Source organism: Macaca nemestrina, chromosome 14 (genome assembly GCF_043159975.1).
Source record: "Macaca nemestrina isolate mMacNem1 chromosome 14, mMacNem.hap1, whole genome shotgun sequence".
Taxonomy (NCBI): domain Eukaryota; kingdom Metazoa; phylum Chordata; class Mammalia; order Primates; family Cercopithecidae; genus Macaca; species Macaca nemestrina.
In genome coordinates, this window is record NC_092138.1 from 111094193 (window position 1) to 111110231 (window position 16039).

The 16039-nt window shown below is 44.9% G+C and overlaps 1 protein-coding gene across 3 annotated transcripts in view; it reads left to right on the plus strand.

Moving 5' to 3' along the window:
* LOC105464030 (G protein-coupled receptor 107) overlaps window positions 1–16039 on the plus strand; it is an 83232-nt gene that overhangs the window by 2304 nt on the left and 64889 nt on the right. For all 3 annotated transcript variants that reach the window (XM_071078432.1, XM_011711645.3, XM_011711646.3), the window contains exon 2: window positions 15594–15707. In XM_071078432.1, the coding sequence (XP_070934533.1) occupies window positions 15594–15707 (114 nt within the window). The remainder of the gene's footprint in view (window positions 1–15593; window positions 15708–16039) is intronic.

Sequence of the window (16039 nt, forward strand, 5' to 3'; positions counted from 1 at the left end):
TCACTGAGCACCAGGTATATGCATTGATCTCTTAAAACCTGGCTGGTGCTGGTGGCTCACGTCTATAATCCCAGCACTTAGGGAGGCTCATTTGAGGCCAAGATTTGGAGGCTGCAGTGAGCTATTATGGCGACACTACACTGCCGCCTGGGTGACAGGAAAGACTCCCATCTCAACAACAGCAACAAAATTAGCCAGACGTGGTGGTGCATACCTATAGTCCCAGCTACTAGAGAGGCTGAGGTGGCAGGATCCCTTGAGCCCAGGAGTCAGAAGCTGTAGTGAGCTATAATGGCATCACTGTATTCCAGCCTGGGGGACAGAGTGAAACCCTAGTTCTTAAAAAAAAAAGAAAAAAAAGACAAAGCAAAACAAACTTTTTATTGTGGAGAATTTCCAATGTGCTAAAGTAGATAGAATAGTATGATGAACTCCCATTTGCCTGTCACCCTCAATAACCATCAACATATGGCTAATTCTGCCTCATCCCCACATACATCAATTTCTTGTTCTTATTTTTTATTATTTTTAAAATTAGAAATGAGTCCTCTTATATATATATATATATATATATATATATTTTTTTTTTTTTTTTTTTTTTTTTTTTTTTTTTTTTTGAGACGGAGTCGCACGCTGTTGCCCAGGCTGGAGTGCAGTGGCGCGATCTCGGCTCACTGCAAGCTCCGCCTCCTGGGTTCACACCATTCTCCTGCCTCAGCCTCCTGAGTAGCTAGGACTACAGGCGCCCGCCACCGCGCCCGGCTAATTTTTTGTATTTTTAGTAGAGACGGGGTTTCACTGTGGTCTCGATCTCCTGACCTTGTGATCCGCCCGCCTCGGCCTCCCAAAGTGCTGGGATTACAGGCTTGAGCCACCGCGCCCGGCCGAGTCCTCTTATATTTTTATTCTTACTCCATGCCACATTTTCCACCATTCTTCTGGCTTTCTCAATCTTCTTACATTCCGTCTCTTTTGACCTTTCCCTATATTCCTTGCCTTTTTATTTATTATTATTATTATTGTTATTATTATTATTATTTTTTGAGATGAGTTTTGCTCTTGTCACCCAGGCTGGAGTGCAATGGCGCGATCTCTGCTCACAGCAACCTCCACCTCCCGGGTTCAAGCAATTCTCCTGCCTCAACCTCCCAAGTAGCTGGGATTATAGGCATGCGCCATCACGTCTGGCTAATTTTTGTATTTTTAGTAGAGACAGGGTTTTGCCATGTTGATCAGGCTAGTCTCGATCTCCTAACCTCAGGTGATCCACCTGCCTTAACCTCCCAAAGTGCCGGGATTACAGGCGTGGGCCACCGCTCCTGGCTGTTTATTATTTTTGTTTATTTTTTTTAAAGACCTGTCAGCAGGAAATACTCCTTGCCTTTTAAGAGCAACTTTATTGAGGTATAATTTACATACCATAAGATCACCCATTTTAACTGTATAATGCAATGATTGTCAGAAAGTTTACTGAGTTGTACAGCTATGACCACATTCTAGCCACAGAACGTTTCTGTCACCCCATAAGATCCCTTATGTTGGTTTAGAATCAATTCCCATTCCCACCACTAGTCCCAGGAAGCCACTAATCTACTTTCTGTCTCTATAAACCTGCCCTTTCTAGATGTTTCATGTAAGTGGAATCACAGGATAGGTAGGCTTTTTTTTTGAGACGGAGTCTCAGACTGTTGCCCAGGCTGGAGTGCAATGGCGTTACCTTGGCTCCCTGCAACCTCTACCTTACAGGTTCAAGCTGTTCTCCTGCCTCAGCCTCCCGAGTAGCTGGGATTACAGGCACCCGCCACCACGCTCAGCTAATTTGTGTATTTTTAGTAGAGACAGGATTTTGCCGTGTCGGCCAGGCTGGTCTCGAATTCCTGGCCTCAAGCAGTCTGCCCGCCTCAGCCTCCCAAAGTTCAGGGATTACAGGTGTGAGCCACTGCGCCCAGCCGATAGGTAGGCTTTTGTGCCTATCTTTCTTTCTTTCTTTTTTGAGCTTCATTCGTTTTGTGCTGTGTGTCAGTAATTCATTCCTTTTTACTGTTGAATGGCCTTCCAGCGCGTGGATGTATCTTCTTTTGCTTAGCTGTTCACCAGTCGATGGATGTTTGGGGTGTTTCCACTGTTTGGCCTTTATGAATGATGGTGCCATAAACGTTCACATGCAAGGCTTTGTGGGGCCATATGTTTTCATTTCTCTTGGGTGATATCCAGGAGTGGAGTAGAATTGCTGGGTCATGTGGTTTATTTATGTTTAACTTTTTAAGAAACTGCCCAACTGTTTTCCAAAGTGGCTCTACCATTTTACATCCCACCAGCAATTTATGAGAGCTCCCTTTCTTCTCATTGCTATCAGCATTTGTCATTGTCTTCCTATATTATTTTAAAGAAAATTGGCTGGGTGTGGTGGCTTATGCCTGTAATCCCAACACTGGGAGGCAAAGGCAAGTGGATCACCTGAGGTCAGGAGTTCGAGACCAGCCTGGCCAACATGGTGAAACCCTGTCTCTACTAAAAATACAAAAATTAGTCAGTGCGGTGGTGGGCACCTGCAATCCCAGCTACTGTGGAGGCTAAGGCAGGAGAATCACTTTAACGCAGGAGGTAGAGGTTGCAGTGAGCTGAGATTGTGCCACTGCACTCAAGCCTGTGCGATAGAGTGAGACCCCCCTCTCAAAATAAATAAATAAATAAACAAATAAATAAATAAGTAAATAAAGCAAATCAAAGGCATTGCATCATTTCATTCATACATATTTTGGTATTACCTATAAAAAATAAGAGCTCTTATAAAAACATGACTACAATGCCATTATAACAAAAATATCCTTAATATCATATAATGTCAAATCAGATTCAGATTTTCATTGGTCATAAATGGATTGAGAAAGTTTTGAAAAGTCAGTATCTAAATCACATCCTTGTACTGTGATCAGTTAATGCATTTTTTTTTTTTTTTTGAGATGGAGTTTGCTCTTGTTGCCCAGGCTGGAATGCCATGGCACAATCTTGGCTCACTGCAACCTCTGCCTCCCGGGTTCAAGTGATTCTCCTGCCTCGACCTCCCGAGTAGTTGGGATTACAGGCACCTGCCACCACACCCTGCTAATTTTTTGTATTTTTAGTAGAGGTAGAGTTTCACCATGTTGGTCAGTCTGGTCTCGAACTCCTGACCTCAGTTGATTTACCTGCCTTGGCCTCCCAAAGTGATAGGATTATAGGCGTGAGCCACCATGCCTAGCATGATCAGTTAATATGTTTTTTGTTTTTTTTTTTTTTTTTTGCGAGGGGGTCATGGAGTCTCACCCTGTCCCCCAGGCTGGAGTGCAATGGCGCGATCTCAGCAAACTGCAACCTTCGCTTCCTGAGTTCAAGCAATTCTCCTGCCTCAGCCTCCTGAGTAGCTGGGACTACAGGCACCTGCCACCACGCCTGGCTAATTTTTTGTATTTTTAGTAGAGACAGGGTTTCACTGTATTAGCCAGGATGGTCTCGATCTCCTGACCTTGTGATCTGCCTGTCTTGGCCTCCCAAAGTGCTGGGGTTACAGGCATGAGCCTCCACACCCAGCTATAAAATGCTTTTTTAATTATTTAAAAAATTTTTGAGTTTTTAATTACTTTTTCCTATTACTTGTTTTTCTTCTTTTTTTAAGTTTCCACACTTTACATCGAACATACCTTTTTTAGTGACTGCTGTTTGGTGGCATGTATGCCAGTGTGCTTCCTTCTGAAAATACCAGTGTAGTATAATAAAATATTTGATAAAACAGCCCTGGAAAATTCCAGTGATTGCTTTGTCTTTTTTTTTTTTTCTTTCTCCTTTTTATTGCCTCCCTTTACTACTGCTGTATAGATTTTTTTCTTCCTGGAATTTATTCTTTCTTTTTTGGAGAGTCTTGCTCTGTCACCCAGGCTGGAATGCAGTGGCACGATCTCGGCTCACTGCAACCTCTGTCTCCCAGATTCAAAAGAATCTCTTGCCTCAGCCTCCCAACTATCTGGGACTACAGGCGTGCGCCACCATGCCCAGCTAATTTTTTTATTTTTGGTAGAGATAGGGTTTCACCATGTTGGCCATACTGGTCTCGAACCCCTGACCTCAGGTTATCCATCCACCTTGGCCTCCCAGAGTGTTGGGATTACAGACGTGAGCCACTGTGCCCAGCCAGGGTTTATTCTTTTTGTAACTAATAGGAAAAAAGTAGGTGTCAGTAAATTATATCTGAACTATAAAATAACTTTTCTTTATCCCTTTTTGCATCTGTTTAGTTGCAGAGTAACAAAAATATGGGTCACGTAATTAAGCACTAGAACATTTCAGTGTGGCCGGGCGCGGTGGCTCAAGCCTGTAATCCCAGCACTTTGGGAGGCCGAGACGGGCGGATCAGGAGGTCAGGAGATCGAGACCATCCTGGCTAACACGGTGAAACCCCGTCTCTACTAAAAAATACAAAAAACTAGCTGGGCGAGGTGGCGGGCGCCTGTAGTCCCAGCTACTCGGGAGGCTGAGGCAGGAGAATGGCGGGAACCCGGGAGGCGGAGCTTGCAGTGAGCTGAGATCCGGCCACAGCACTCCAGCCTGGGCGACAGAGCGAGACTCTGTCTCAAAAAAAAAAAAAAAAAAAAAAAAAAAAGAACATTTCAGTGTAAATGAGCAAGAGGATGGATTTGTTTGTGTTGGGTTGACTAGTGTCCCCCCAAGTTCAAGTCTGCTTGGAACCTCAGAATGTAACCTTATTTGGAATAGGGTCTTTGCAGTTAACATTAGGTCATATGGGGTTAGGGTGGGCCCTATTTTCAGTGTGCCAGGTGCCATTATAAAAAGAGGAGAGGGCGCAGAGACATACGCAGAGGGAAGAAGGCCATGTGATGGTGGAGGCAGAGCCTGGAGTGAGGTGGCTACAAACCAAGAATGTTAAGAATCCTGGTAGTCACCAGCAGCTTGAAAGAGGCAAGGAAGTATTCTTCCCCAGAGCCTTTAAAGGGACCGTGGCCCTGCTGATGCCTTGATTTTGGACTTGTAGCCTCCAGAACTGTGAGAGAACAAACTTCTGTGGTTGATTACAGCAGCCTTAGGAAGTGAATGCAATATATACCAATAATCTCACCCCAAAGCTCTACCTTCATAGGAATGTGTTATTACTTTATTTTTGAGTAATAACTTTCAGAGAACATGTTTAGCCATTAAGTGATGTTTGCAACCAGGCATGGTGGCTCACATCTATAATCCCAGCACTTTGGGAGGCTGAGGTGGGCAACCACTTGAGGTCTGGAGTTTGAGACCAGCCTGGCCAACATGGTGAAACCCCGTCTCTACTAAAAATACACATAATTAGCCAGGCATGGATCCCAGCTTCTCAGGAGGCTGAGGCAGGAGATTCGCTTGAACCTAGGAGGCAGAGGTTACAGTGAGCTGAGATTGCGCCATTGCACTCCAGCCTGGACAACAAGAGTGAAACTCCATCTCAAAATAATAATAAAATAATAATAATAATAATAAATAAACCATTAAGTGATATCTGTAGGCCTGGCACGGTGGCTTGTGCTGGTAATCCTAGCACTTAGGGAGGCCACGACGGGCAGATCACTTGACGTCAAAAGTTAAAGACCAACCTGGCCAGTGTGGTGAAACCCCATCTCTACCAGAAAATACAAGTATTAGCCCGAGGTGGTGTCAAATGCCCGTAGTCCCAGCTACTTGGGAGGCTGAGGCAGGAGAATCACTTGAACTCGAGAGGTGGAGGTTTCAGTGAGCCAAGATGGTGCCCCTGCCCTCCAGCCTTGGCGACAGAGACCCTGTCTCAAAAAAAAAAAATAAAATAAAATAAACAAAAAAAACCCAGTGATGTGGCCGGGCGTGGTGTAATCACGCCTGTAATTACGCCTGTAATCCCAGCACTTTGGGAGGCTGAGGCAGGCGGATCACGAGGTCAGGAGATCGAGACCATCCTGGCAAACACGGTGAAACCCCATCTCTATTAAAAATACAAAAAATTAGCCGGGCGTGGTGGCGGGCGCCTGTAGTCCCAGCTACTCGGGAGGCTGAGGCAGGAGAATGGTGTGAACCCAAGAGGTGGAGCTTCCAGTGAGCCGAGATCGCGCCACTGCACTCCAGCCTGGGCAACAGAGTGAGACTCCGTCTCCAAAAAAAAAAAAAAAACAAACGGTGATGTTTGTAAGTGAGTAAGTAAAATCTTTCTTTGCGCAAATACTCTAGAACCCGTGCCAGTCGACCAGGACCCACCTGATTATACCAGCTTTATGCAGTGGATCTTTCCTAATTCATTGGCTGCAGCCTCACTTTATATACTGCTTTCTGAATTCTGAGTAGGGAGGGATGCATTTATTCACTCCCATCCAAAAGTATCTGGAAAGTTTTGGGAAATTAAAAGAGGATTTTCCTGGCTGGGCGTGGTGGCTCACGCCTGTAATCCCAGCACTTTGGGAGACCAAGGTGGGTGAATCACCTGAAGTTCAAGACCAGCCTGGCTAACATGGTGAAACCCCATCTCTACTAAAAATACAAAATTATCCAGGTGTGGTGGCGCATGTCTGTAATCCCAGCTACTTGGGAGGCTGAGGCAGGAGAATCGCTTGAACCTGGGAGGCGGAGGTTGCAGTGAGCTGAAATTGCGCCACTGCACTCCAGCCTGGGCAACAAGAGTGAAACTCTGTCTCAAGAAAAATAAAAATAAATTTAAAAAGAATAAAAGGATTTTCCTCATCTCATGCCCATTGATTATTATGATTGCCCATTGCGATGATGATGATGATGATGATGATGATGATGATGATTAGGATGATGATGATGGTGATAATTGTGCCTCATCTGGGGCCCATTGATTATTAGCTGCTCTGTTCTGGTAAATTTCAAACCTTTCGTAGGCATGCCTCCAAAACTGATCAGTATGAAAAGTTAATGTTTGCCACAACTGGGCATGTGTCCATTCATAGGTTAGCCATGTCTGTCCAGAATTTTTAGTTGGCCATGTGGACCCAGTGGTGTAGAAAAGGAGACAGTGTACTGTCACAGCAGTGTGTGGTCAAGCCCAGCACCTTTGTCTCGGGAGTGAAGGAAAGAGCTTGGTTATGGCAGCTAGCAGCTTACTCAAGCTGACTTGGATGGAAGGACAGGAGGAGAACTGGGAGAGTGTGACACTGAGGGGGATGGTGTTGACATATTTAGTGTCCTTTTAAATCTTTCTTCCCTCTTAAGTATGCAGAGAGAGTTCTAGTATAATGAGACCGTGCTGTGTACGCAGAAAGGTTGAGACTACTGAGCTAATGATAACTGTTTTGAGCTCATTTGGGGAAAATGAAGTGTCCTATAGAATCGAAAATTTAAGTGATAGAAATAGCTGCTTGTTATTAAAGCATCTGTGATAAGTCAGAGACTGTGCTAAATATTTGATGCTTTTTATTCATCGACTCCTCATAGCAGCCCCTTGAGATAAATGTTATTATCCCTGCTTCATAAATTAAGAAAATGGAGCTCTGGTTAAATAAGTGGAGGAGTCAGAATTTGAACCCAGGTTAGCGCACCTTCCATTTTACCTGCACTGGGTAAGCTTCCGGTGGGTGCCTCAAGCCCTCAGTGACTGTCTGAGAGGACAGCCCATTTGCCAGCACCTCAGTCTTCTGTGTAGTTCTTCTCTCACTTCATGTGCTTAGCTGGTGGATTTTGGTTATATGAGTGAATTTGACCCCATTCCATTTGTGAATTGCTATGTATGTGCAATGAGCCAAGAATTATAGTATTAAACTTCTTAGGTTAATTTCTTCTACCACTAATAGAAGGCAGCTAATGACTGGTAGCTCCCCCGCCCCCCACCTTTTTTTTTTTTTTTTTTTTTTTTTGTTTGAGACAGTCACACTCTGTCATCCAGACTGGAGTGCGGTGGTCTGATCTTGGCTCACTGCAACCTTTATCTCCCAAGTTCAAGTGATCTTCCTGCTCCAGCCTCCCAAGTATTTGGGATTACAACGGGCGCCACCACGCCTGGCTAATTCTTGTATTTTCAGTAGAGATAGGGTTTTACCATATTGGCCAGGCTGAAACTCCTGACTTCAAGTGATCCTCCCGCCTCAGCCCCCCAAAGTGCTGGGAATACAGATGTGAGCCATCGAGCCCAGCCATGATTGGTAGTCTTATTCTTGTTTTCTTTTTTCTGTATTAGTAGAGAAATTGCTTCTGGTGCCTGAAGGTACTTTTTGCTTACCTTTTGGATGTGATTTTTGTTTTGATCAGCGGTCACAAACTCAAGGTGCGGTGAGAAGCCAGCTTGGTTTTTTATGTCAGCTGGCTCAGTGAGACTACGGCGGGAGGGGTAGCGGAAGAGCACAGGCTCCTGCCACAGCGGCCCGTGCTCCTTGCTCCAATGGGTTCTTATTGCACTGGAACGTGGCCTACAAGCGCTGAATCTTGTGGCTTTTTGGTTTTTTTTCCTCTTTTTTTAAATAAGAAAAGCTGGAAATTCATGTTTTTATGTGGAATCCGTTAGCAACTAATTCAAATTTAAAACAAAAGTAAAACATAACACTGTGTTGGCCATATATAACATGGTGTGGGTTAGTACAGTCTGTAGACCACCAGTTGGCGAGCCGAAGCTAGCTAAGTGTTACTGTATTTCTTACTTTCTAAAATTCAGTTTATAAGAAAAACTAAATTGAGGTATCATTGCTGTATTTTTTTTTATGACTGAAAGTTTAATATGAAGTCATTGCAGAAGTTCTGACATTTAGTTAAAATAACAGAATTGTCAGTAAAAAACAACTGGTTTTTAAGTGAGGAAGAAAAGAGCAAATACATCAAAATAGTATATCCTTTTTTTTTTTTTTGAGATGGGGTTTTGCTTTGTCACCCAGACTGGAGTGCTGTGGCGCAATCTCGGCTCACTGCAGCCTCTGCCTCCTGGGTAGGTTCAAGTGATCCTCAGCCTTCTGAGTAGCTGGGACCACAAGTGCACACTGCCACACCCAGCTAAGTTTTTGTATTTTTGGCAGAGATGGGGTTTCACCATGTTGCCCAGGCTGTTCTCAAACTCCTCAGCTCAAGTGATCTGCCTGCCTCAGCCTCCCGAAGTGCTGGGATTACCACGCCCAGCCCTTTGATACACTTTTTATTTGGTTGTAAAAAGTATGTGGTAGTTAAAAGAATAGATTTGGGACTTAATTCTGAGTTAGGTTACTGGCCGTGCCATCTACTAGCCTTATGATTTTATGCAAGTTTTAACTCTGAGCCTCTGTTTCCTCGTCTACCAAATGGACATGTTTGAGGCTACCTGCCTCAGAGTTGTAAGAAGAGCTTGAGGTGATATATGAAGCTCTTAGTGTAGTACTGGAGACAAGGTCAAGTGCTTGCAGTCTCTGAAATCCTTGGTGAAACAGGCAACCTTTACTGTGGTGTCAGTGCTAATAGAAATGGTAGGGTGGAGATTGAGAATATAGCTGAACCTCCATTGCCTGTGTCAGTGCTAATAGAAATGGTAGGGTGGAGGTGGAGACGGTAGCTGAATCTCCATTGCTTGCCTCTGGTATTATTGTGCTTATGCTGCTTTGTCACATCCTCGTCGCTTGTACTTTCTTCCAGTCTCAAGATATCTATGTGTCTATGATTTTTATAGTGAGGTATAGTTTGCAAAGTCACTTCCATACATACCTTATTTGACATGACACGATAGGTTAAAATGGAAGTGGGGAACAGGTTAGGTGAAGGTCTTGCAGATATTATTGGCAACAGTGCTTGCTTGCTTTTTATTTTATTTATTTTTTGAGATGGGGTCTCACTCTGTCACCCAGGCTGGAGTGCAGTGGCACAATCTCGACTCACTGCCACCTCTACCTCCCGGGTTCAAGCGATTCTCCTGCCTCAGCCTCTCTAGTAGCTGGGACTACAGGCATACACCACCACATCCGGCAAATTTTTGTATTTTTAGTAGAGATGGGGTTTCATGTTGGCCAGGCTGGTCTTGAACTGACCTTAGGGGATCTGCCCACCTTGGCCTCACATAGTGCTGGGATTACAGGCATGAGCCACTATGCCTTATTTATTTATTTATTTATTTATTTATTTATTTATTTATTGAGACAGAGTCTCGCTCTGTCTCCCAGGCTGGAGTGCAGTGGCACGATCTTGGCTCACTGCAACCTTGGCCTTGTGGGCCCAAACTATCCTCCCACCTCAGCCTCTTGTGTAGCTGGGACCACAGGCTTGCGCCACCACAGGCCGCTAAATTTTTTTTTTTTTTTTGGTAGAGATGGGTTTTCACCATGTTGCCCAGGCCGGTCTCAAACTACGGGGCTCAAGTGATCCTTCTGTGTTAGCCTCCTGAGTAGCTAGCATCACAGGCACCTGCTATTACTCCTGGCTATTTATTTATTTCCTCTGTTGCCCAGGCTAGAGTGCAGTGGCGTGATCTCAGCTCACTATAAGCTCCGCCTCCCAGGTTCAAGTGATTCTCCTGCGTCAGCCTCCCAAGTTTCTGGGATTACAGGCATGTGTCACCACGCTTGACTACTTTTTGTATTTTTAGTAGAGATGAGATTTCGCCCTGTTGGCCAGGCTGGCCTCAAACTCCAGACCTCAGGTGATCTGCCCACCTTGACACCCAAAGTGCTGGGATTACAGGCGTGAGCCACCACGCCCAGCCAAAAGAAAAAAAAAACAAAACACAAGTTGAAAGGGTATGTATTTGCCCTTACTTATGAAAGACTTGAAAGAAATTCACCAAAGTATTAAAAAGTTAGTGCCAGTGGGATTGTAGGTAAGTTTTGTTTTGTTTTGTTTTTCTTTTTTTTTGGAGATAATCTTGCTTTGTCTGCCAGGCTGGAGTGCAGTGGTGTAATCATAGCTCACAGTAGCCTCAAACATCTGGGCTCAAGGGATCCTCCCATCTCAGCGTCCCAAATAGCTGTGACTACAGTTGCATGCCACCACTCCTGGGCAAATTTTAAAATGTTTTATAGAGGTGGGGGGGGGTTCTCTCTATGTTGCCCAGGCTGGTCTTGAACTCCTGGCCTCAAGTGACCCTCCCACCTTGGCCTCCCAAAGTGTTGGGATTATAAGTGAGAGCCACCGGGCCCAGTCTTTTCTTTTTTTTTTTTTGAGACAGGGTCACACTCTGTGGCCCAGGCTGGAGTGCAGTGATGCAGTCCTAACCCGCTGCAGCCTCAACCTCCCGGACTCAAGCAATCCTCCCATCTCAGCCTCCTTAATAGCTAGGAGTATAGGCACCTGCCACCATGCCTGGCTAATTTTTTTTTTGTTTTTGTAGAGATGGGGTTTCTCTGTTGCCTAGGGTGGTTTAAAACTCCTGGGCTCAAGCAATCTGCCAGCCTCGGTCTCCCAAAATGTTGGGATTATAGGCAAGAGCCACCTCGGCCAGCCCTTCACCCCCTTTTTTTTTTTCTATCAAATGTTACTGAATATAGCTCTTTACATTTAATGTTGTATCATGATTACTTTTCCTTGTTAGGAGACGATAATGTGAAAATGGCTCTCATGTCAGATCTAGGTTGAAGTCTCAGCTTTACTAGCTGTAGTCTGCTTGGCCTCAGGTAGTCATTTCTCCTCTGAACTGGTGTCTTTGTCGCTACCATGGGACTGCTTCTCTTAACCACACTAAACTGAACGAGGGTTAGAAATCATAGGTAAAGGCCGGGCGCGGTGGCTCACGCCTGTAATCCCAGCTCTCAGGGAGGCAGAGGCGGGAGGATAGCTTGAGCCCAGGAGTTCGAGACCTGCCTGGGTAATATAGCGAGACCCCGTTCTCCACAAAAAGGAAAAAAAAAAAAAAAAAAAAAGACAAAAAAGAAATCATAGGTAAAGCCCTTGGCACATAACCTAGTTCTTGGAAGGCTCTGAAAACTGGGAGTTGTGATGCTGTTATTATCATTATTATTATTACTATTTTTGTTTTGTTTTGCTTTTTGAGACAAAGTATTGCTCTTGTCCCCTAGGCTGGAGTGCAATGGCGAGATCTCGGCTCACTGCAACCTCCGCCTCCTGGGTTCAAGCGATTCTCCTGCCTCAGCCTCCCGAGTAGCTAGGATTACAGGCGTCCACCACCACGCCCGGCTAATTTTTGTATTTTTAGTAGAGATGGGGTTTCACCATTTTGGCCAGGCTGGTCTCGAACTCCTGACCTCAGGTGATCCGTCTGCCTCAGCCTCCCAAAATGCTGGGATTACAGGCGTGAGCCACCACACCCAGCCTTATTATTATTATTTTTGAGACAGAGTCTCACTTTGTTGCCCAGGCTGGAGTGCAGTGATACAACCTGGCTCCCTGCAACCTCCGCCTCCTGGGTTCAAGCAGTTCTGACTCAGCCTCCCAAGTAACTGGGATTACAGGCACGCGCCACCACACCCGGCTAATTTTTGTATTTATTAAAGGTGGCATTTCACCTCTATTTATTTAGTAGAGGTGGCGTTTCAGTGGCCAGGCTGATCTCGAACTCTTGATCTCAGGTTATCAGCCTGCCTTGGCTTCCCAAAGTGCTGGGATTACTGCCATGAGCCACCATGTCTGGCCAATGCTGTTATTGTTGTTTAAAATAGTCTTCAAAAACCTGTTTTTCATGGCATTGTATCATCAAATGAAATGATGATGCAAAGGTTAAAAAAAAAAATAGTAAAGGAATGTACTATTTATGTGGGGGGAAAACTGTTATCAGGTTGCAATTGAAACATTTTCTGAAAAATAAAAAACAGCTAGAAAACCTGTGTTGTGGTGAACTAAGTATAAGCGAAACGCTTAGCAGGTTTCCATTCTACTACAAAGCAGCTTCATACTGGATCAGTTAGGAAAAACATACTTTTAAAATTTAAACTTCATTGAAGTGTAATATACATGGCTAAAAATTACTCATTATAAGCAGACAACTCAGTGCATTTCCAGAATGTAGACACACTCATGCAGCCTGCAGGAAATGAGGCAGAACCATTACCAAGCCCCTCCAGAAGCACCGTCCCTAAGCCTCACCTTCCCTCAAGTCCCAGGAAAGCCCCTTTCTCCTGAGAGTAGTCACTGTCTTCACCTCCGTCACCACAGATGATTTCCCCTGCATTCCAGTTTGTTTTACATGAATATGGCTGCGATTCACATACGTCGTTTTATGTGGCAGGAATTGTGTGTTCATTTTCCCTCATCCTCTCCCTCTGCAGTCCTGCTCCACTGAGGATTCTGCCAGAGAAAGAAACCCTAATGTGCTAAGGCATCCATTTATGTAGTTGAGTTAATTTCTTATGTGCCTCTAGGATGGTGGTCATCATATACTGTCCTTGAGAGAATTGAGAAAATAGATAGTGAAGATATTTTCAGTGGATTTAATTCTCTCCCAGAATTCCAAGAAAGGCTGGGAGCCTTAGCTTTTCTGGCTTTTACCATTGACCCACTCTTGTAGGTTCCAGGAGATGACCTCTGTTATCTTATCTGGCTTTTCTGATTGTTCTCTGTGAGAATGTTGGTTTGCTGCAAGCCACTCCAGCCCACCAGGAAGTGGAAATCCAGCAAACATGTTTTCACCACATAGCCAAGCTCCTAAGAAAATAAGGGAAATTCCCAGGGGCCCCAAAAAGGGAAGGAGCTGAAACTCCATTGGGCAAAGAACAGGGAAGCCAGGGCTGCCCTGTGGTGTTGCAGAAACTTGAAGCCCAGAGTCCTGGGCTTTTGTTCGTTTTTGTTATTTATTTATTTATTTATTTATTTATTTATTTATTTATTTATTTTTGAGACAGAGTCTCACTCTGTCACCCAGGCTGGAGTGCCATGGCGCGATCTTGGCTCACTGCAACCTCTGCTTCCTGGGTTCAAGCGATTCTCCTGCCTCAGCCTCCTGAGTAGCTGGGATTACAGGCATATGCCACCACGCCCAGCTAGTTTTTTTTGTATTTTTAGTAGAAACGGGGTTTCACCGTTTTGGCCAGGCTGGTCTTGAACCCCTGACCTCAAGTGATCCACCTGCCTCGGCCTCCCAGAGTGCTGGGATTACAGGTGTGAGCCACCACTCCCGGCCAAGTCCTGGGATTTTAACAGATGTTGAGGGGAAACAGGGACCGTAGCCTTAGGCCTGAGCAGGGAGGTGAGTTGGAACTGTGTCCCTCTGCTTCTCAGCCCATAATCTAGGACTGTGACAAAGCTGTGTTCCTTGAATGCAAGAGTGGGCAGGAAACGACATCCTGCTGGTGATAGTACAGTGTGGTGTAGTTCTGTCGGGGAGGGTTTGGTTTATGCCGTTTCTGCCGAAGACCTGCTGCACAGCCCGTCCTCGCAGGCCTTTGGTGTTTGCCATTAGACTACCCGTGATGTCCAGGAAACCCCAAATCTGGAAATAAAAAGTTACCCTTCACTCAAAGAATCAAACTGCAAACTTATGGAAGGTGTTGCAATTTAGCCAAATCTCAATATAAAGCTCAGTTGTTGCATAGCGTAAAGTGTGTTTGTGGAAGCCCTGTTTTAGAAGTGTTCACTGACACCACTGTTCTGTTGGCCCTGCAGTGTACTGACTTAGTTGAGATTGGAGTCACGATGTTGAGACAGCATCAAGCAGGTGGGGTAGGCGTCTGCCCATGTGATTCAGTCTCACCAAACCTTAGGATTATCCTGTATCCAAAAGCCTCTGTCTCCATGTCACTAATTTCCTATTCCTGGGATTCCTCTTGCATAAGGCTTTGTTCCCTAAAACCCATCATCTACTGTATCATTTTTAGGTGAAAATTCACCTTTTTAAATAATGGAATTATAGCTTAGCTTCATTATTTATCCTGCCAGTGGGAGGAGCCAGGTATACACAAATTAATAAGAGGATTTATATAAATGAGTGTATTCTTGGAACAACTTCAGCCACTCCTTTTCTTCCTTCCCACCCCCCAGCATGTTTTGAGTGCCTGCTAGATGCCAGGCATTGTACTATCAGGAAGGATATGGGGATGACGAAAACATGGTTCCTCCTGCCCTGGAATTCACATTTCAGCCAACTGAGTTTGCTCCCAGAACCCATCCCAATGCATTGGAGTGAATTTGAATCCATTGAATACTTCCTTCTGCAGAAACTGTTGATGTCTTTTGGATTTCCGATGAGTTGTCTTCAGCTTTTGGAGAAAGACATGTTACCACAGCTGTGTATGTTACTGAGCATATGGAAACATTGGCTGGCTAGCAGGAAATGAGATATCATAGTTTTTCTTTTCTTTCTTTCTTTTTTTTTTTTTTTTTTTCTGAGACAGAGTCTTGCTCTGTTGCTTAAGCTGGAGTGCAGTGGCATGATCTCGGCTCACTGCAACCTCCTCCTCCCAGGTTCAAGCAATTCTCCTGGCTCAGCCTCCCAAGTAGCTGGGATTACAGGTGCCTGCCACCACGCCCGGCTAACTTTTTGTATTTTTAGTAGAGACAGGGTTTCACCATGTTGGCCAGTGTGGTCTCAAACTCCTGACCTCAGGTGATCCACCCACCTCAGTCTCCCAAAGTGCGGGGATTATAGGCTTGAGCCACTGCACCCAGCCTGATATCACAGTTTTTAAAGCAAATGAATAGGTTAAATAATCAAAAGCACTTTTCCATATAACTAATTCCACCACTACAAATTTCTTTAGGATGATGTGAGGCATAAAGTTCATCTGAACACCTTTGGCTTCTTCAAGGATGGGTACATGGTGGTGAATGTCAGTAGCCTCTCATTGAATGAGCCTGAAGACAAGGATGTGACTGTAAGTACCTGTTAATGAGATCCAGGGGTTTACTCTTTTTTTTTTCTTTTTTTTTTTTTTGAGACTGAGCCTTGCTCTGTCACCCAGGCTGGAGTGCAGTGGTGCAATCTCAGCTCACTGCAACCTCTGCCTCCCGAGTTCAAGCAGTTCTGTGCCTCAGCCTCCCAAGTAGCTGGGATTACAGGTGCCCACCACCATGACCGACTAATTTTTGTATTTTTAGTAGAGACAGGGTTTTACCATCTTGGCCACACTGGTCTTGAACTCCTGACCTCGTGATCCACCCGCACTCGGCCTCACAAAGTGCTGGTGTTACAGATGTGAGCCACCAC